The sequence below is a fragment of the Argiope bruennichi genome, chromosome 5, assembly GCF_947563725.1.
Source record: "Argiope bruennichi chromosome 5, qqArgBrue1.1, whole genome shotgun sequence".
Lineage (NCBI taxonomy): Eukaryota > Metazoa > Arthropoda > Arachnida > Araneae > Araneidae > Argiope > Argiope bruennichi.
In genome coordinates this window covers 92,420,774-92,444,164 of record NC_079155.1, presented here as the reverse complement: position 1 = coordinate 92,444,164, position 23,391 = coordinate 92,420,774, and the positions used below count along the sequence as shown (strand labels likewise).

General features: G+C 26.2%; 2 protein-coding genes across 5 annotated transcripts in view; both read left to right on the top strand.

The window, feature by feature from the left end:
- The window catches only part of LOC129968187 (laminin subunit alpha-1-like), a 214,944-nt gene that overhangs the window by 134,289 nt on the left and 57,264 nt on the right, over positions 1 to 23,391 (top strand). For all 4 annotated transcript variants that reach the window (XM_056082039.1, XM_056082037.1, XM_056082038.1 and 1 more), the window contains exons 2-10: positions 10,180 to 10,300; positions 13,392 to 13,551; positions 14,916 to 15,158; positions 16,006 to 16,065; positions 17,606 to 17,725; positions 17,815 to 17,904; positions 19,319 to 19,436; positions 20,254 to 20,372; positions 21,669 to 21,830. In XM_056082039.1, the coding sequence (XP_055938014.1) occupies positions 10,180 to 10,300; positions 13,392 to 13,551; positions 14,916 to 15,158; positions 16,006 to 16,065; positions 17,606 to 17,725; positions 17,815 to 17,904; positions 19,319 to 19,436; positions 20,254 to 20,372; positions 21,669 to 21,830 (1,193 nt within the window). The remainder of the gene's footprint in view (positions 1 to 10,179; positions 10,301 to 13,391; positions 13,552 to 14,915; positions 15,159 to 16,005; positions 16,066 to 17,605; positions 17,726 to 17,814; positions 17,905 to 19,318; positions 19,437 to 20,253; positions 20,373 to 21,668; positions 21,831 to 23,391) is intronic.
- Positions 6,134 to 8,314, top strand: LOC129968188 (acyl-CoA-binding domain-containing protein 6-like). Its single transcript, XM_056082040.1, has one exon. It carries the CDS (start codon positions 6,236 to 6,238, stop codon positions 6,983 to 6,985), a length of 750 nt encoding a protein of 249 aa, XP_055938015.1. The 5' UTR covers positions 6,134 to 6,235; the 3' UTR covers positions 6,986 to 8,314.

Genomic DNA, 23,391 nt, shown 5'->3' with positions numbered 1-23,391 from the left:
CATTTTTGATATTGTTTAAAACGAGTGGCAGCATTTATTTATGTTTATTTTGGCCTTATGGTTTGTATTACTCAGATATTTTTTTAAAGGAAATATATTAGTATGAACTAAATTATTTGGTATTTTTCAGTGTCTATAATTGATAATTTGCTGCTGTTTTGAATATCATTTAGTTTTCATAAGTACGATTTTTTTAAAAAAAATTTCATAATTATAAGTAATCAGAGAACATGGAAAAATATAAAGTCTTTGTTTCTGACACATTCTTTGTGGCTGCTTTGATTTCGTGGCTGAGTCACCACTTCGGGCTGGCATACGGGTTCGAGATTATCACACAGAATGACCATTCTCTATAAGAACATGGCCCCCATTAATTTTCTGTTACATTTTTAATCCACCGAGGACTAAATATCCTCAAATCGTATAACTGGAAGTATTATTATACATATTTGTATACTCTGAATGTATTCATTGCTCTGGAATATAGTAGTCTGAAGAGGTATACTAACTCGAGTGTCATCTTCGTCATTAAACTTTGGTTTAAAATTTTTAGGACCGCAAAATATTTCTAATGTCGCTTTTTAACATGATGCCAATCTAACTAAACTATTCTTTCACGCTCTTTTAAAAAATATTTTGTTTGTAAGTAGATTGTATGACCAGAATCGGAATGACGTAAAAAAAAGGAGTATCTTTGCATTTCAAAACTTTAAAATTTCGAAAATTTAAATGCACCGAAAGTTCGTTTTTTGCTTACAATATATTTAAGCTTATATAGTAGTAATATTTTAACTGTTTCTCGTTTAACATTCACGGTAAGCCGTTGTTTCCTAGTGATAATTCTCGTTCTCGGGTTGCCAGAGATCTTCAAGTTCGAAGCCTGATTTCGCCGTGTAAGTGGGCCTAGTGAACGTTACATCTATCGAGGTTATTTGTTCTCTAAATAGTGTGGCTGAAAGTTCATATGTCACAGGTATTATCCCCGCCACAGTCAAATCTACGCGAAGTGCGTCCCAAAATCATCGTGTTGCTTTAGAACAGGACTTAAACGTGATATCCATGGCAGTGATATAAAGTCATGATTTGCAATTTAGTTGCCTTAAAAAATTATAGCAACTTGAAGCGTTTTATGAGAAATGGTTTTTAAATAAAATGAGCAACAATAAGTTGTATTTCTGCACTTTATCCATTAATGTATTTTTCGGTATTTTTTTTTTTTTTAATTTCTTGCATAGGACTGCTTCTATTCTGAAGAAATGCAGTAAACATATAAAAACTAAATTAATAAGTAATTCAGTTTTGAAAGATTCACAAAGCGAATTGGCGCTGAGGTAATTTAAGTGTCTCTGAAATACTATAAGAAGCATGTTTTTAGATTTTATTTTTAAAAAAATTAAGGAAGAACAATTTTTCTGTTTGTATATATTTGTAGAAAGCTTTAATTTTGAAACTGGTTATTTCTTTTCCCTCCCTTTCTTTTGTCCTTTTTTTATAGGATAACTTTTTGTATTCTGTTACTGTTTGTATTTTGTATTCGGATTTACTAACTTTTGTGCACAGTAAATATTGGACTAGAATAGATAGTTCTAAAACATTTGAATAATTGTTCATTTTTATTAAAATAACAGTATTTTACAAATAGAATATATTGAGATTTGTAATTAAATTGTTTTTTTTTGTATAAATAATTATATTTATATCACTGTTTGTGTAAAATGTATAAACATTGTAATTTAAGAGAAAGAGGGAGAAGGGTTGGATTGTGAGTTGATTAACTGTCTGTTTTTCGGTGATTGATTTGGTCATCTTTACAGATAATTATACGCTCGAGATGTTATCATAATATAATTTGTTTGTTGGCTGAACAGATTGCATGAGTTTGGTTTGTTTATTTCGTTATGGTCTTTTTCCTTTCTTATCTGCGAAGTATTCAAAAAGAGAGAGAAAGAGAGAGAGAGAGAGAGAGCGAGAAGAAAAAGAAAGAAAGAATCAACCGCATATGATGCTTGACCATTTAACATTTAAGCTCGACAATTTAAAAACGCGGATAAATGAACAATTGTGTACTGATTACACAATTTTAGAATCTAAAGTATGGATCCTTATCAAATAGAAAATCAAATCCTCAAAAGGTTAATCGTATGTCAGTCTGTACCTTTATAGGTATTTAAACGTGATTATTCAAAAATGCAATGACGCAGATAATTGGAAGTTATTATCTGCTCTTGTTACTAAAATTGTAATTCTGCGTCAAATTTTATTTTTAATCTTTCGATAAAAGGGCATTCAAAATGCATATTCAATTTTCTTTACTATTGTACGAATCACTAAATGTTCATTTATCGAAATCTGAAGCTATATGCCTAAACATTCATTGCTTGCTTAAGGCTCCATAATTCTTACGTGGGGTGATGAGATATAATACCTTTATCAGAGATATGCGAGAAAATTTCTATTTCCGCAGATTAAAAGAGTTTTTAACTTTCCGTATGGACTTTGGAATCAGCGTTAAGACATTTTTTCCTGCTTCTGTCATGTAATGCACCAATAATTCAATTATTAAGCGTCATGCAATATAGAGTTTGAATTCTTCATTTGGTAATTTTTACTTTCTCATATGCAAATATATAACGGAAATATATGCAAATATATTGTCAAAAAATTTGAATTAGTGATTTTGACGAATCTCTAATTTTCCGACTTCTTCACTAAGGTTGGACGAAAAACACACTTTTGGCATAAAGTCTGATTGTTTGTCTGCCTGTGACAAGGACAAAATATATCAAAAACGCTTTGAGATGGTATATGGATTGGCATTTGGACTCATAACATTTGTACTTTCTCATGCATGTAAACACGGTAATCCATCAAGGGAATGACTTAAAATTGTGAAATTCGGAATGATATCTTGTGACACCTGCAATTCCATGTCAAATTTTGGTTTCATAGGTTTCAGTTTTATGCGGGGAAGAGGAGGAAGGGAATAAGATGTTAACTGTGGTATATACGAGAAAGTTTCGTGGATACCATTCCGACTGGTTTTATTTTTCGTTTTGAATAAAGACAATTCTTTTAAACATTTATTTCCTATAAATATTTTTCCATGCTTAGGTGTATTTTTTAATACTTTTTTAAAGATAGCTATCACAAAGGAAGTAGCATCTTGAAATTGAGGGATGACATATTCCACAAAATACTCGAAATCGAATGAAATTTGACTAAAAAATATCAAATTTATATGCATGTATACATGCAAAAATTCATCAGATTGTTATTTTATTGAATAAGCGTATAAATTTATCATAATGATAAAAAATATTATATCAACTTGATCCAGATATAATTAGATATTATTAAAAATAATGTAATTAAATTTGCGGATCGATGGAATAACATGGAAGGTGTTCTGTGCCATATCGTTCGGTATTTGCTAGTGGGAATCAACACGCATTCATTGATTGTATTGAATATATATATATATATATATATATATATATGTGTGTGTGTGTGTGTGTGTGTGTGTGTGTGTGTGTGTGTGTGTGTGTGTGTGTGTGTGTGTGTGTGTGTGTGTGTGTGTGTGTGTGTGTGTGTGTGTGTGTGTGTGTGTGTGTAAGCATTATTTTATGTGAAGCAGGATGCAGTTTTGAAGACAGCGAAAATAATTTAGAAGAATTTTACATTTTAAAATTATTTTTAATCCATCGGGAAAGCATAATTATTTACAAGCAAAGACGTGGACATTGCGCGTCCGCCACAGCGCGGCACAAAAACAGAAGTGGCGAAGAGAGCGAAATAAATTATCCCTTGTCTTATATAACATGAGATATGGATAGGGAAAATATTATTTTACAGTGCTAATATATTATTAAGATTCTGATAGGGATTTCTGACGCATGTCAATCACATGTAAAGGAAACACAGGGATCTTTTAAAAAAGAATGTGCTTACTGGACAGTTTTCTATCCCTTCGCGCTGAAATAAATAGGAAATATAGGAAAATATACTATTTAAAAAAATTCCAGAAGAAATAAAATTATATTTGATTACTTATTTATGAAAAATCGAAATCAGAAATTAAAAATTTATTTTCAAAACTGACAATACAAGTCTTATAATAATGTTAATTTGGATGGAATAAGAATTTTTATATATACTTGGTAAATCAAAAAGATCTTGGGTTTGTTTTTTTCCTTGAAATTGATAGTAATATTTTTAGATTTTAGATTAAAAATTAATTAAATCTATCCAGCAATTAGGCAATTATTTATTATTTATCTAATTAAGGCATTTATTAAAGTAATTAATTTAAATTAAGGCATCTACGTTAATAATAGGAATCAAACATTATTTTACTGGGTTGCTTGAAAATATGAATTTATTTAGTAGTTGGTGCCATCATGTATGTTAATAAAATATTTAATTACTCTTTGCTCTTTTAATTTCCTGTAAACTTTTTAACATGGCAGTATTTATAGCCTGACGTATTAACTATGAATTACTAACTTCCAAGCATGTGTGATGTCTGACGAATGATGAAAAAATTGTTCTAATAGGTATAGGGATAGACTATTGGATCTAAAGCTACCATGTTTGACACATTAGTATTTCTTTGGTGGTAGGTGCTCATAAGGAAAGGCTTTTCAAAAATTTTAATTTGAGTTATAATTAAAAATTAATTAAAATTTTAGATGCAGTTTTATTTTGTAACGATGTTTTTTTTATTTGCTATTTCGGAACTCATTATTAAACATAACGCATAATTTATATCCCTTTAAAATAAAATATTTTTTCAGTTCTATCAATTTTATCTTTGTATAATATTTTTCTCAAATTGAAAACACTTTTAAGAATATTTTACATTAATTCTTTTCATTCTTTTAGTTGTTGGAATTATTCAAACGCGCCTTTCAACACAATGTTAAATCATATGTACAGATTTTCAGTGCATTTATATATATATATATATATATATATATATATATATATATATATATATATATATATATATATATATATATATACTCGTTATCGGTGATCTCTAATTTAGAGTATTTTTCTACTACAATAAATGTTTGTGTGTGAGCATGTCTGTCTGTCTGTCTGTACGTGTGATGGCGCTCTATAGGCCAAACTGCTTAACCTAGGGCTATCAAATTTAGCAGAGATATACTTTGGAAAATAAAAATATGCGCCCACCTCAAAGCGATTTTTTTTTCAAATTTTTATTAATAAAACATTAAGCTAGATTTCGATATTTTATCGTGATAACTTCTAATAATTCTCAACCACAAAAATGATTGTTACACCATTTTAAAGTCCAAAAATTATCCCTTTTATTATGCCAATTTAAATGCTGTAAAAATTCTTTAGGCTTGATTTAATTAACTTTTAAACATATTTTTAAATATAATCACAATAATTTGTTGTGACCAAATCGTTTGTATTATTTCATGAAATATTTGATCGCGCGTTTTTATTCCGTTGTTGAAAACTAACGAAGCATTGTTTAATATTTATGTAATTTAGGACGATTAAAAAAGTGGAATTATAATACCGTTAAATCAAGAAGACATATAAATCAAAGATTCACGCATTTAATAATATGATATCATGGAACTGGTCTATTGATAATGCAGCTGTGAAAAATAATTCATTGTTTGGAATTGATATAAATTTTCAATCGAATTTAAAAATTAATTTGCATATTATTGTTTTTTTAATGTACTGATATAGACATTTGTATAGTTGGGAGATTTTTTTTTCTCCTCATGAGCGGTTCTTTTTGAAAAGTATTAATTATTTTCATTAACCATTCACATTGGTGATCAAGTGAAAAAAAAATATATGTATATCGTTTTATGTTCTAGCTCATAAATATTATAATATTGACGTTATGTATTATTTAAGAATATTTTTATTCTTTAAATTTTGCAAAATAATGCAGAAACTGAATGTAGAGGTGTAATAAATGATTATACTATCGTTTATTACATATAAAATTGACTAATTTTACATTTAAGTGATGAAGCCGCATATTAGAAAATATTTTGAACAATAGATGGCAGCATGCTCTAGCGGAAGGGAATTTTCTCCCTCCTGAAAGGATTTTTCTGTTCGCTTGCAGCAGGGAAAATCCTCAACTCCACGAATTGAAACACTTGTCTGCTCTCTCTGTTTGTTGTTCATATTTCTGCATTTGTATTCATCTGAGCTCTTTTAAGCTCTATTTTGTACTATGGAAGACGACGATTTCTTAGAAAATGAAGATGATGCTTTAGAAACCAGTTTTAAACTCGCCACTGATTTTGTTACTGAAAATGCCTCTGTCATGCAGCAAGACGATCTGCTATTTCTCTACGGCAGATACAAACAGGCTACAGTTGGTGTCTGCAATGAACCGATGCCGGGTATTTTAAAATTTAAGAGCCGTAGTAAATGGTCAGCATGGCACGAGTTAGGAAATATGACCAAAGAAGAAGCGATGAAGCAATATATAAAAAAAGTGAGCCAAATTTCACCTGACTGGGATGCAGCTAGCCGGAAAGAGAGCCGAAAAAAGTCTCATTTCGGGCCCGTAAATAGCACTTGTCAAAAAACAGATGTCGATCTCAATGAAGATGCAAAAACTGTCTTTGATTTTGTGAAGGAGGGTAATTTGAACCGAATTAAGGAATTAATTTCGTCCAAATCGTCTTTAAAAGATTGCTGTGATGAAGGTGGTTTATCTTTGTTACACTGGGCTTGTGATCGTGGACAAACTGAAATTGCTGAATTTCTGATATCTGAGGGAACAGATATCAACTTTCAAGATAAAGATGGACAAACGCCATTGCATTATGCCTCGTCTTGCGGGCATGAAGAAGTGATAAATTTATTGTTAAAGAAAGGAGCCGTTACTAATATATATGATGCAGATGGTTTAACCCCTGCTGATGTCGCCTATAGTACAACAGTAAAGGAGCTTTTAATGACAAATCATGTTTAAAGTTGTGAAATCTAAGATTACCTTAAAGTAAAATTATTCTTTGATTTTCCTTGATTGTATGCATGTACCTACAAATTTTACTGCGTGAGCAAATAATGCAGGTTGCTATTTTTTTTGAAACTTAATTGATTAATTATGAATTAGTTTTGTGACTACATGCTGAACCATAACTGTTTTTCAAAATAAAATAAAAATAATTGTATATTTGTATACATTTATAATTTCCCTGTTTAATTTTATTTTATTAACTGATTGGATGACATTTTTTGTATTGAAAATATATTGCTGTATTTTGATTTAAGGAAGAATTTGTAGTACATTTAAGATGTTTGTGGATTTCAAATAATTTTTTATGGAATTATAATATGAATGATATGTATGTAAATCTATGAATGATAGTAGTTTCTATGTTTAAAATATGATAACTTTGCATGGATGTTTATTGATGTGAAAAATATGTTCATGAGGAAATCTGTTAAGTGGTTAAAATCTTGGCAGCTTTCTGTGTTTCAATGTTGCTATAAACAATAATAAGTGTATCATATATGTACTCAGCACATTATGAAATTTTTTTATACAAATAGGAAATATTCCTAAATTATGAATATATTATCTGTGAAAAATCTCAGTTTAATAATTAACATATTTTTAATAATAATTAACACATATATGTTTAATAATTAACATATATGTGATTTTATATATTTTTATTGAATATGAAAACCATATTTAAATTATTCATCATCAAAAAAATTTAATTTAAAGTGTATATTGCAAAAAATAATTTTCTTTAACTATTATTATAATTTATTTTGGGGAAATGCTGCATTTTTTAAATAAATGACAAGGTTTTTGAAAACAGCTTATATATCTCAAAACTGATGTTTTGAAATTAATTTCTTATTGAACTGTAACTAATTATATCTAGATGTCTTGAAACTGATAAATTTTATGTTTTGCTCTTTGATGTCGTTACAAGAAATGTCAATAAAATTTTAACAGAATTAATGGAGAGAAGAAAAGAAATTAAATCAAAGCTTCTGTATTTCAATTTATCTGAAGAATTTGAACAGGTATCATGCTCTAAAAAATATTTAATTCCAATTGTTCTCTAGTTTGGAAGATACATTTGGCAATTTGAAAAGAAATATTTTAAAATTCTTTTTTGATGGATTTATTTATTCATTATATATATTAAGAAACTGGTTAAGTTTATGTTTTAAAATTTTGATAATACTTATACATTCTATAAATGAGAAATATCATTTTGGATATGTCACTTTGACTTGGGAATACATGAATGCAAATATATGGCTGGGATAAAAACAATAATAATAAATCATGCCATGTTATTACTTTATTCACTTTATTGAAACATATTCAATGAGTTAATGCCCATATAAATGAATAATGTATCTCAAATACAGCATTTCATTTAAACTAGCATTATTTTATTAGTAGAATAAAAACAAATAAATATAATATAGTAATAAATGATTTATTACTATATGATGTTAAGGTCATAATGATGTGTGTTGATTCATCTTATTGTATTTGACTTGAAAATATTTTATCTTAAAAATTTAGTATTATGATTTAAAAAGTTAGTAATTTTGATTTTAAATCTCAAACTTTAAAAATTAAATGATATTAAACTTACATTTTTTGAAAGTGATGACAAAATACTCTGAAAATGTTGCAAGAGCTGAAATTAAAAAAATATATGTTTTAATGCATTTACCTTTCATCATAGAAAAAAAAAAAATCTTATGTAACAAAGGTACAAGACTATGCATATATTAATGTTGAGATGCTTCTGTGTGATATGTTTTTTAGTTTAGCATTTGTGAAAAAAATTATGTAGCTTGTTATAGCATTATATATATTTTAATAATTTAGAGTTATTACTTGTTGTACTGATGAGTATTTATATTGTCACTTGAAGTTTAAATGAACCTTTTATGTCTCTTTGTATAGATAAATTGAATAACTATAAATATGGCTAAATATTTATTTGATGTATTGGAGGCTGTAAACATTGACAATGAGAGATTAATTTTATGCATCTAATTAAATGACATCTTCTATTATGAAATTATATTGCTTCTATTCAATCAAAAATTCTTTGAATTCTAAAGAGGATTTTGTATTCTTTATAATTTATTATAGAATTATTAAGCCTATGGATGTTTTACTTTTAAAAATGTACTACAGGTGGTGTACAAGTTTTTACCGATTCCATTATCAATTTAATATTTTTTTACGGTATTTGTATGAAATTTTTTAGATTTATTATTACTGAGATTTTCAAAATTCTGAAATCATCTTGTGTTTTCTGCTGATGTTAATGTGAGAGATGAGAACCATTATGTTTTGGTAAAAGTTCTAGTTAAATTGGCTTTAGTCATGAAATTTAATATTTTTATAAATTATTTTTCTGATCAGTAAAAATATCATATACATGTTGTAAATTTCTCATAATGTATGTATGTTGAATTTTAATGTTGATTAATTATTCCATGTACTTATAATGTTTGAATTTTCATTTATTTATTGCTTTGTATTCTTTTGCACTGAATGTGTTTTGTGAAAATAAATATTGTGAATAATTGTATATGGTTTCTCTTTTTTCTTCTTGTCTCTTTCATTCCATTAATGAAATCTATAAGGATAATAACATACAAGTTAATACATATTTTTTTTATAGAATACTTCTTATGAGAAATTACATATTTCAATGAGATTTCTTTGCTTACAGTAATATCATCAAGATATTTTTGCAAGTTTTAAAAAGGCCAATAAGTTTATTTCACTGTTGTGATTTTATTTTTCTAGAATATCCATCAAAATTAGTTTTTATGTTTTTTTTAAACATGAATATTTACCAGCAGTATATATATATATATATATATATATATATATATATATATATATATATATATATATATATATATATATATATATATATATATATATATATATATATATATATGTATATATATGCATTGAAGTTTACTTAATTTCAAACATTGAATTTGAAATAGTAATAAGATCTGCCTTTATCTAAATAGGAAGTTGTTACAACATGCATATTCAACCATAGTCTTTATCAATAAATTAATTTTGTTAAGTTTTTATTAAATAGAATGATATTTATTTTTTCGCATTTGTAATTTGTCTAAAAATATTTTCAGAGAGAGGGCTGTTCCCATCTGTAAATAATTTGGCTGCAAATGCAATTATTAGTACAAATGCTACTTGTGGTGAAACAGAACCAGAAGTCTATTGTAAATTAGTTGAACATGTCTTTATGCGGTGAGTAATAACAATTTTTTTAACATCTAAATTATATATATATATATCCTATATAGACTTTTATTTACCTAAACAGTGTGTATCATGAAAATGATGACAAATGTGCTAATGCTTTTGTTGACAGTTTCAATTCTGTTTTCAAGCTTAGTTCAGATTAAGTTATAAAGTTATGTTTAGGATAAATTGCACCAGTGATTTTGACAATCAGAGAAATAAAGTCTTCCTTAACTGTTGGTGTCAATGACAATCCATATTTTATTATTAGGGAATTCACAGTTTTTTATTTATCATCTGTTTACTTTGTTTAATTTGCTGTTGAGTCTAATGTATTTGCTCATGCCTAAAAGGAAAAAAGAATTATTTATTCATTTAAGAAAATAAAAGTAATATATAAAAGTGTAAAAACTCTCATCTTATTGCTATTTTAAGACCTATGTCTGTGATTTTTAAAAGTATAATTTATAAAAGGAGCAAATTAATTTTCTAATTAATTTAATATCCTTTAATAATTAATTAATTATTAAAGGAGCAATTTAATTTCTTTTCCAGCGTAGTAAGAACCTAATTATTTTTGTCTCACTAATTTATTCTTAAATGCTCAACTATCACTAATTTATTTTACTTGTCTAATATGATTACTTCTTCAGTTGAAATTGATTTACAATTTGATTTCATTTATACTGACTTTTCAAAGGCCTTTGATTTTATCGATTTCGTAATTCTTTTAAATCAGTGACATGATTTTTATATCATTTTGACAGGTTGTTTTCAATCCTACTTATAGGGTAGGACTCTATGTTTATTTTAATTATTTTGTTTTGCATGAATTCTCGGTACTTCTGGCATTCCATAGAGCTTTTAGTTTTGGATTTTCTACTTTTTATTTTATTCATTATTATCTTTACTAGTTTTTTAAGTACTTGGAATGTCTTTTATTTGTTAATGACTCAGAATTATTTCATTCATTACATAATAATTTTGATGCTGTCCTTTTACAGAGAGATAATCTCTATAGATGGTGCATAGACAGCAAGTTACACCAGAGCATTGATATATAGCATTATTAATTATTTTTGGAAAGTTCAGTTTTTGAATCACATTTATAAAATTAAGGATTATTATCATGCTCATATTGAGTCAAAGATTTGGGTATCCTCTTTGATGCTAAACTTGATTTTACCCTACATATTGATTCTGTAATTTTCCAAGGCCTTTTGTAGACTTAGATTTTTCAAATATAAAGCTAGAAATTTTTGAAGTGAATTCTCCCTGAAGATTTTATATTATACTCATTTTAGATCTTTCCTGGAATATTGTTGCATTATTTGGGATACTAATTACTGTAATAAAATTCAATTATTGAGTATATTGAAATCAAATTCGTGTAGTATTTGCTTCACAAGAAAAAAAGATTTTACTTTCAAAATATATCTTGTGTATATGATATGCTTAATTTGATCAGTTTCTATTGCAGACATATGATTCAGTCAGTTGTACTGATATACTGAGCTGTATAAACTTCACTGTGCCTGTCAGATCTTTAAAGAACCAAAGTACTTTTCTAAATGTATTTGTAATTTTAAGTATATTGACAGGTTCACAATGTATAAATTTTATAAGAATTTTAATAGGATCTCTGGTGAACTTGGCATTAATCTAATGCTTCCTAGTGTTTTTAACAAAAATTGTTCTCAATTTTTAATTATGTGACCTTATTTTTTTCTTATTGCCTTAACTACGTTATTTTTTTTAATGCTTGATTACACATTATTTTTGGCAATACATTTTGAGATGTTTATGATGTCCATGTTTTTGTGTCAGTATTGTACTTGTATGTTTATTAATTTTTGACCTTTTCTTTTTTAATTGGTCTTTTAATTTCAAGTTCAAAATTAAATGGTTGATTTTAATATTGCAGGTCGTTTGTGGCCTTGAATATATTTTTGGTGCTTTTCTGATTGTATGTTTTAATTTCAATAATTTAAATGTTTGCATTTTTTTAGTACTTAAAATATAGTTTTGAACTTTGTAATTTTGTATTCTCTGCTGTTATTTTTCTAAGTTTTTTTAAAATTTACTTTGTGGCTTATGTTCTGTGTATTTTTGACTCATGAATGGAGTCAATGAATGGAATTGGCACTCTATGAGTGGAGTCATCTGTGTAGTTTTACTGTAAATAAATAAATTTTTTGTTTAAAGAATATGCGAGGAAGGGTTATTGATTCATATGTGATGAGGTTTCTGTAAGATTTTGTAATTAAAGGGTTAAAATAACGATATCTTTACTTTAAACTTCCAATTATTTTATATTTGTGTGGTAAGTTTTACTGTAAATTGTGACATTAACTTCCTCAATTTATGCAATTTCTTGAATTGAAAATTTGTTTTTTGGAAGAATTAAAAATGTATATTACTTTCTACTACTTTTCAAATATTGAGAAAGTCTCATCACTAAAAATTTTGGCTTTTAAAGATTCGGCAGACAGTTTAGCTTTAGAATTTAGAATATATATTTTTAACTTGCAAATACGATTCTTGTAAACACTAAAATTTCCTTCTGAACTAAAATTAATGGATATTTGATTTTTTTAAAAATATCTACTTAGAACTGGGACAATTTGATCTTATTTTAAATCTTTAGAGTATGTTTTCTTTATTTATAAGTTGGCTAGAATTAGTTATTGTTTCATTAAAGTTTTAAAACTTTTGATATTAGTGAAATTTTTTATCAGTATGGAAATGGTGAAAGAAGGAAAGACATTTATTCAACATTTAGTGAAGTAAAAAATTTTGAGAATTTGTATAAATGTTACTCAAGCAATTCATTTTAATCATTTTTCATGCTTCAATTATTTTATTTTCATTGAAACAAAAATATATATTTGCAAGACAATTTTTTTGTCAGATTTTTACATTATTTTTATTTCTGTAAATATCGGCTTTTAAGTGTTCACTAGATAGTGTGGAATTTAGGTAATCACATAAAAGACACAGACCATTGTTAGCTGTTAACTATAACTAGCTGTTAACTATGTATGTTAGCAGTTATATGTTTTGTGGATGAATTTTTTAAAATTATAATATTTTACAGAGAACCTCAATGTGGTTTATGTGATGCTCGAAGTGAATTACCTGAACATAGACATCCAATAATCAATGCTATTGATGGAACAAATAAATGGTGGCAAAGTCCTACACTTCAAAATGGAAAGCATTTTGAATGGGTTACTATTACATTAGATTTAAAACAGGTAAAGCTTGTGATTCTTTGGCATACACGTTTTTTCATTATTATATTTTAAAGGTTTTTTTTTTTAAATCGTGCTTTGGTGCTTTGTTATGGAATTTTTTTTAATCCAAAAACACTATGCATTTTACACTATTTCTCTGCATACCAATGAATATAGCTGATTTTTTAAATAATTATCATGTTACAGCTCCATTACAAAATTAGTCCCATTATTATTATTATTATTTTTCTATTATCAAAGTAGACAACACCTTCCATTTTAAGAATTCACTGTCTTATTGATTCAACTAAGATCCCATAAAAGAACTAAGACTATGTAAATTTTTTGTACTGAATTATAGCATTTTTATAATTTAATGATTAGTTAAATTTTGATTTTTAAGTTTAAAACGCTGCATATGCCATATGAACATTATAGTTTAGAAAATAAATAAAGTTTAACAAAACGTTTTTGAGAGATAATAAAAAAATTATTCAATACCTGCTGTCTACATCAAAAAGGTCTTTAACTTAATGAATTGCTTCATGGTAAGTTGTATACACCTAGATAAATTTTTTCCTAGGCATCTTTACCTAGGCATTTTTTTTTATTTCATTATAATTTCCTATTATCTTGCTTTTATTGAACTGTTTTTGTCAAATAATTTCAAATCACTTGAAAATTATGTCATTTTTAGTTTTTTTCAATTTTTATTATTGACTTTTTCAGCACATAATTTAATCACTAATTCATTTAATTTTGGAAGTAAGATTGAAATATTTCAGCCATATAATTTGATTTTCTTTATAAGACTTCCAGTCCTATTATACAATAAAAATTGTTTTTGTGGCACTGCTTTGAGAGGGGAAAAATAATAAGATTCTTTCATCTTATCAATGTTTTTTGTTTGTTTCTCCCTACCTACTCTAGAAAAGACATTATACTCTTTGTTAAGGGAAGAAAGAGAAATGATTTATCCCCTGAGTATCTGCTTCCACTGCATCTAGACAGTAAAATACATAATTTTTTCAAATTATAGCAGTAAACTGAACATCTATATTATTTTTGAAACAATTCTTTATGTTTCACAGCTGTTAGAATAAAATAAATATTTTTCGAATTCTTATACCTTCTTTGAGAGAAAACTTTCTAGCGAGCCTTAAATTTTAAATTAAAAAAAGTTGTATTTAAATTTAAAGTTTCAGTTTAATTTAGTTCACTTTTGCAGTTATTGGTATCAGATGTTATCATAATAGCAATTTAGTCAAATATAGCTTATTTAAATATCAGAAGTTCAAATACACAAATTTTTTATAAAAAATGTTTTAATTTATGTTGGATATTCCTTAGAGGCAATTCTTTCTAAAGGTTCATATTTTTTATAGGTTTTTCAAATAGCTTATGTAATTATAAAATCAGCAATATCACCACGGCCTGGAAATTGGATTTTGGAACGATCTCTTGATGGCTTGATCTACAAGCCATGGCAATATTATGCTATCAGTGATGCAGAATGCTGGGAAGCATTTGGGGTTCGACCCACTATGGGAAAGCCACGCTATCGTAGTGATTCTGAAGTTATTTGTACTTCTTATTATTCAAAATTGAATCCCTTAGAAGGGGGGGAAGTAAGTATATTAATGTGTTTTTTCGTCCATTTTATCCTAAATCAAGATAATAGAGGTTAAATAATTAATTATAAATGTTTCTTTTAACAACAAAAAAATCAATTTCTGTGTTATTATTATTATTTTTTTTTATGAATTTTAAAAGCAAATGCATTAAGAAATTTTTTTTTCTTATATGTTATTTTTCGTATTTTTAACGGACTTTTAGAAAAGTAAATTTCTAACCTTGTAATATTAATAGAATCAAGCTTTCATTAGAGATTCTATTAAATAGTGCAAAATTTCTTTTATCATCATGTGGCTTCTTGTAAAATTATAAGTTAAAAAAACTTGAGAAATTTTAAACTGTTTATAAAATTTTGTATAAATTGAATTAAAAATAAAATTTACCCCTCTTATTGATATTTTAAGAAATTTTAAATGTAATTATTAATTTAAAGTTATTAATACTATATAATTCTGTTACATGCTAGTTTAACCATTGTAAAGAATAACCTAGCAATGTTTGTAATAGAATAAGAAAAGATTGTTTTAATCTAACTTTTGCATTTTGTAAAAACCATGCATTACTAGTTTAATATGTTATTCATCTATATTTGTCTTTGCTTTTAAATTATTTTTCATGGGAATTTTTAGTGGTAGATATTTATTTTTAATTTCATGAGTAATGAATCAGTGTTGACATGAGGTTGTAAAGATGCTGCTTATATATTGAATAAATGAAGATATTCCAAAATTATGTTTTGCAGATAGTATGCTTAAAATTTCTGTTTTAAGAAGTTATAATAATATAAATCACCCAATTATATAATTGATTAATTTTCATTGGTATTTTCTTTTCGTGTAGATTCATACATCTCTAGTCTCTGGTAGACCAGGAGCTGAAGGACCTAGTGATACTTTAAGAGTATGTGGATAATTTTATTTTGTTTAACTGTATTTTTTTTCATAGTAGTAATTTTTTTGTAGCATAAAGGTATGCACCATATTTCTATGATATTGTTCGATATTTGCAGTATTGGGTAGCACATAAGAATATGTCTTAGGATGTCTTGTGCTACTTAGGTATATAAAGAGAAAATGAAACAATTGTTCTTTTCAAACTTAATATTTTATATTAGATAGAATATGCACATGCTGCCCAATATTCTTACTCCTAAAAAACTCCTATATTCCTAAGGAATTAAAATGCTGTTTTCTGTTAATTTAGATCGATTTAAAATGAAAAAAAAAAAAAATGTATATTTGCATGTAGAATATAGTAACAATTACAATAACAACAACAACAAAAATCTTTGAAAGTTAAATTATTCTCTGAGAAGAAATAATATCTAACTGGTGACTTGCATAGTAATCATTTTATTTTTTGATATTAATTAATTTATATTTTATTCAACATAAAATTAAAAACAATATATTAAATCCAGTAATGAAGCAGGACTGTTTCTTGAAAATGAGACATTTCTTGTAGACTCATCAAAATTATACTACAAAATTTCAAAGCAATTATTTATCTTAACAAATATTATTTAGGATCCTTCATAGTTAGAGCATTATATTAGGATATATCATAGTTTTATTTTATAATAGAATTTCTTTTTGAAGTTTTTATTTTTTCACAAATGGAATTATAGAAGGAGGAAATATTGTAATCATTAAAAAAAAAAAAAAAAATCACTTAAGATTTTTGTGTATATTTACATTTTAGATTTCTCTGAGCTTAATAATATTATTTCTGGAGTTATATCTTTGAGTTTTTATGTAAAGATGATAACCCAAAATATAGTAAGTCAGAAGAATGAAATATTTTATTTATTATTTACATGAAAATTGTAGATGTGTATCAAAGTTTAAATCGAATTCATTAAAGGTTCAAATTCATTGTCGGTTTGTCTGTTCTTGTATATTCAAACATGATAATTCAGAAATGTAGCAAAGAAGATATAGGGAATTTGACATCAAGATCTTGATATCAAGATTGCAAATGTGTATCATAATTTCCGTTCAATTGATCAAAAGGAAAAGTTTCAAATTCATTCTTGATTACCATTTTAGTGTTATCATTACACTAAACACATTATATTGTGTTTGCATTCAAAGAATTCACGTGGAACCTTTTCCCATTGTTTTAAAAGGAAAAGCTTGAATCATATGTTCCTAAAAAATGTTTCTTATTTAGTTTTTCTTAAGAGTCGAATGGAAGGGGAAGGAGAAACTTAATGAAATTTCTGCTTTAAGAAATATTCTGGATATTTAAAATTCTTATCCAAATTCTTATCCAAAAGTCAATTGCTAAAACTGTTTATATTTACAAAAACAATTTTTGTATTATTATTATACTATTAGGTTTTTTATGAAATTCATAGCTATTTATTAAAGTATATTTTCTTTTGGGTAGTGGATATTTAGATGTCATATGTAATTTCCAACTTTTTTTTTTGTAACAGGAATTTACTACAGCTCGATTTGTTAGATTAAGACTTCAAAAAATTCGAACACTAAATGCTGATCTTATGACTATGCAGTCTAGAGACCCATCAAAAATTGATAAATCTACAACCAGAAGAGTAAGTTTTTAAAAACATCTTTTTAAAAATTTTTGAATATTTTCTATGTCATAAAAATTCTAATGAATTCCTTGAATATTTTTTTGCAGTATTTTTATTCAATAAAGGATATATCAGTTGGTGGACAGTGCGTTTGTTATGGACATGCCAAAGATTGTCCCCTAGATCCTGAAACAAATGTAAGAATTTTTCCTTTAGATTCTGAAATATTTAATTATTTTGAGCTTTGAGCAATGCTTTTTGTCTGAAACTATTGCCTGAAACTATTTTTTTTGCTTCAGAATCTGAAAAACAAAAGAGAAAATATAAGTCTGTTGTTTTGGAGTTTAACATGTAGAATGAGACGAGATTGATTCAGTCTCTTGTAAATTTAAATATATATGAAGCATATAATTTTAAGTTTTATGTGGTACCAAAATGTTTTTCTCCCTGTGTTTATGTGATTTTATTATTTATAATATTTTGTTTTTATTTAATTACTTTATTTGTATTTTTTATTCTTTGTATATTTATTCATACAGTAAAGATTAATACTGAACATAGATGGCGCAGTATGCGCTAACCCATATGTATGTTTGGAATGTGGGGGAGGCGCACTTAAGCTGTTTTTGAAAACACTTCTCCCTGAGAGTTGGTGTGAAACTGGTGCAAGTAGGCACCGCTCGCTCTTTTGTTAGCGGCAAAAAGAAGTATTCGTTCGCTCTTTGTTAGCGGCAATTTCTACTTTAATTGTATATAGTATTATGTGTTACTTTATATATGTGAAGTCATCGTCCATGTGTTGTTATATGTGTGTGTGTGCAAAATAAATAAGAAAAGACAAGAAAGCATCTTTCCTTGGCTTAAATACACACAACCAGCTCTACACCCTGGAAGATTAGAAAAAAAATTTCTTCCTATTTTAATACATAATTGATAAATTGGCTTTATTTATTCGCCATCACAAAACTAATAGGATTTTATAATGAAATAAGATTAAGTGTTGTGTCCGATTATATAATAGTTGTTTGGAAAAATATTGTTAATTTTTAAATTACTATTAACTTTTATGATTTGTAATAATATATTTAGGCTTTAAGATTCTAACCTTTTGCATTTTCACAATTTCTTACATGTTTTTACCAAAATTATGAATACCTTTTATTTATTAGATTATTAAAGCATCATATTTCACATTAAGATATTACAGATGTGCAGGATGTAAATCTGTGTACTTGAGATGCAGATGTTAACCCATGTGTACATTATTTTATATTGAATTATGTTGATATAACTGTTTTTCTTTTGTAATATTTTAAATAATAATGAGAAAAAAATATTAAAAATTGATATGTAGTGATTTAATGAATTATTTGGAAGCATGCTTAAAAAAAAATATCAGAGACAATTTGTAAGATATTAATTCCTTATAAGCATTAATATTGACAAGTTTTACTTTCTGGAAATATTGATATTAACTCATCCAAAGTGATCTTAAATGTTATTTATGGGAAGAAAACTATTTTTATTAAACTATTGAAAATGAATTAAGATGTAGAGACGGGAATTTCTTGTTAAAATTAAGTGTATTATTTTTGTTTTGTTTTTTTGCAGTTATTTCAATGCAAATGTGAACATAACACCTGTGGTGAGAATTGTGAGCAGTGTTGTCCTTTGTATCAGCAGAAACCTTGGCAACCTGGTAACTTCAATGATGGTGCTGTATGTGAAAGTATGTATCATACTCCATGAAAATTACATATGTTATTTATGCATATTTAAGAGTATTAATGTAATTTGTCTTGTCAGAGAATTGGTTGCATTTGTAGAAATACAAATGACAATTTTTGACAATTATCATTTAATTTTACTTCTGATTCTTTATTTCATGTAATAAATTAAAAAAAAATTTTTTATCATCTGAATCAATTAACCTGAATCAAGTATGCTCAATTAAAGTATTTGTCAGTAATATTTTTTGTTTTTCCAATCCACTGAAATATAGTTCTGAGTAACTCACTGCTATTTTATTCTTGCTACCGAAAAATTATCTGTTAAAGAAATAATGTTGAATAATTGAAATTGGCTGCTTAGATAATAATTTGTAACTTATTTTATCATATATTAAACACTGTGATGAAAATAAAATAACTCGTCTATATTTATTATTTTCAAATAGAAACACATCTTCACTCTCTCTTTTGAGCATACTGCCAAATTGGTCTTTGATATAGCCTGCCTTATTTCAGATTTGTTAAATATTTCTCAAATTAAAAAACAATTTTTTAATTTTAAGATATATTTTGAAATAAAGGTTTTGATACATTATTATTATTGATTATCTTATAACTTTATTAATTTTGTGTACTTATATGACAAAGAAATTATAAAAATATGATTAATAAAATCAAATGTAGAAATAAATTTATTTTTTTTATGCTGCACTGCAGTATTTTTTTATATCACATACTATTTAATTAACAAATGATTAAAAATTTTGGTATTCACAGTATATAAAAGTATTTTTGAACATTTATTTATTTTTTCAGAATGTCAATGTTATGGGCATGCTGACATTTGTTTCTATGACCAGACTGTTGCTGATAAGAGAGCGAGTTTAAATATAAATGAAGAATATGAAGGAGGTGGTGTTTGTATAAAGTGCAAGGTAAGAAAATTATGATTATAATCATACAAAATCTTCATTTGGCTGAAATGTTTTTACAAATTTCTTTTCATATCTCATTGCATTGGTTACTTATTGGAAATGTGGAAAGGAAAGTTGTTTATTATTTTCACATTGTTAGTTCATTAAAATTTTTTACCTTATTAATAAAATTTTTTAACTTATTGATTTATAATCAGAAAATAAATCTTATTTGTTAAATCAAGCATGAAAACACTTTAAAATGAGAAGTTTATTATTAGAATTGTTTAATCTTGTCTTGTCAAGGATATATTTTGTAATGGATAGTTTAGCAATCAAATTTTCAATTGTTATTCTGCTAATTAATTTTTTGTATACCTGACTCATCTGAGATATTTTACTGTTCATTTTTTTAAGCATTTGGTTGCAAAATTATGGAATAATAAGATCTGTATTTATTTTTCCTGCAGTGTTGGTAATACTTCAAAATTAGTATAATTGTTACAGTAGTTTTCTCTCAACTATCAAATATGAAACTTCATTTATAATGAACATTACATGACAAAAAAAATCTTATGTGATGAATAGTGCTTGTCTGAACTATTTTTCCAATCCTATTAATGAAATAAATATGAGTGATTCAAATATTCTTGCATATTAAATTTTGATCAATTAAAAATTATCTGAGACAAAATATAGTCTATAATAAAATGTATGAATCATGGAACAAACATTTTTGGTCACTGAGTTAAGTTTTATAGAAATTCTGGCATATTTTAAAATTTTTTATTTCTTTTGTTTTGAATGGCAGGTTCTGAATTCACAACTTGCTACTTTTGTAATGAGAATTTTATAATAGAGAAATCTTGATACTCATTCAAACTTTTGAATAATTTGTCAAAATGCTGATAATATTTAGTGATGAATAATGCTACTTCAAAAAGTGCTATCTCTTTTGCAAGCAGAATTATTTCATTATTATTAATGAATTACATTCATTAATAACACTCAATTATGCATTGTTATTAAGGAACACAAGTAAATTTAACAACGTTAAATAGTAATTTGTTACTTTCTTTAATGTGCAATCAATTTTTGTCGTAATGACTTTGTAGAATTGGATTAAAAAAAAGAAATCAAGTATGGATCTTTCTGAGAATACAATTTTTTCCCCAATAATCTCCAAGAAAGAAATGGGATACATGAAAATCTTTTTTCTTAGTATTTAAAAGATTACATTTCAGAACCTTTTCATTTGCAGATATGTTTTTTTTAAGTATTACTGCTCAAATAAAAAAACAAATTTTTGTGTCATAGCATCATACAACTGGAATTAATTGTGAGCAGTGTGAAGATGGTTATTACAGGCCTTTAGGAGTTGAGAGAAGTGATCCAACTCCTTGCCGTCGTTGTCGTTGTGCTGGACCTGGTGTTACTGGTTTCTGTATTAAAGATGATACTTTTATACTTGAAGGAGTGGTAAGCCTTTTTTCTTTGTTAGTTATTAAAAGATGTTTGTATAGTTTAACTCAAGATTTAAGATGAAATGTTTTTGCCCTACAGAACTAAGATTTTCAAGAAACCGAAATAATGATTTTGATTTAATATTTTTTAATATAGACTTTGCATTATTTTGTTGAATAACATTCTTGCTAATTGAGCTGAATTCTGCTGTTCTAATGATTATAATGTCTCTTTAATGGTTCTATTTATATTTTTCTTATAAATATTTTTCATAATAATGTTATTTAAAAAAAACCTTTATAACTACTTTTGAACTGATCTATAATTTAAGTTTAGCTTCATTGTGACATTAAAAAAACATTTCATATTTTTAAAATGCAAATTATATTGTAATAATTAAGTTAATTTTTCTAATTGTAGTTGAAATTAATTTTTATATTAACATAATATTTGAAGCAGAGTTATGGTTGAAAACAGAAAAGACACTTTGAATTTTTTAACTTCGTTTTATTCTCTCCCGAGAGGCATGTTTTATGGACAAGTAGTGTGGACAAGGCACGTCCATTCACAGCGTGATACAAGAGTAGATTAGCATAAAATAGAGAGGGAGAATAATTTTCCCAGTGCTTATTCACAATGAGATTCTGATAGGGATTTCTTACATGTGTCGACCAGAGGCAAGGGAATAATAGGGATCTTTTAGAAGAATGTACTTGCTGGACAGTTATTTATCCCTTCACTCCAAGCATGTAAAAGTGCAAATTTTAGCATTTTTACAAAATTTTTATTGAATTAATTAAATAGAAAACGTGGAATGGGATCAGGAAATATGAGAACTTTTTAGAATGAATTTAATATGCTCTGAATTGAGCAAAAAACTAGGAAATTAATTAAGTTTAAATTAGTTGTTAAAATATCATTATATATATATATATATATATATATATATATATGCTTTTTATTCAATTGATTCTTTATATATTTAAACAAAAATTATCTTATTTTTAAATATAATAAGTAAATTAATTTTATTTCATAGAAGGTATACTGATATTTTTTTGTAATTTAAAATATACAAGAAAAAAATCTGACACTGATATGAAATTTTTCAATTTTAAATAACAGATTATGTTGATTTCTAGATGGCAACATATAGCATTTGTTTTCAGAATGTAACATCCAGATTAGAAAATGTTTTTAAAATTCTATGATTAAATATTCCCATTTAAGATTAGATTTCATATTAGATAATTTTCAATTATAACTGTTTGCACATGTAATATAAAAATGAATTAAATGTAAAATATGCTTTGTTAAAACAGAAGTTGTTTGCAGTAGGTGGAAGAGGAAATGTTATCTTATAATCATGTATATGGAAATTAAAGTTTTTTTTTTTGCTATTTGGTTTTAATTATTTCTAAGTATTTAAATCTTTAGGAAAGATAATAAATATAGTTGATAAATTATATCATTCTCTGTCGAAAATATTTCTTGTTAGTTGAATTTAATTCTTAATTATGCAGTTTCAGTTGATATTTATTTCTCGAATATATGCTTATCATATTTTACATTTGAA

Coding starts and splice junctions, on each gene's coding strand:
- LOC129968188 (XM_056082040.1), top strand. CDS start 6,236: ATGGAAGACGACGATTTCTTAGAAAATGAAGATGATGCTTTAGAAACC.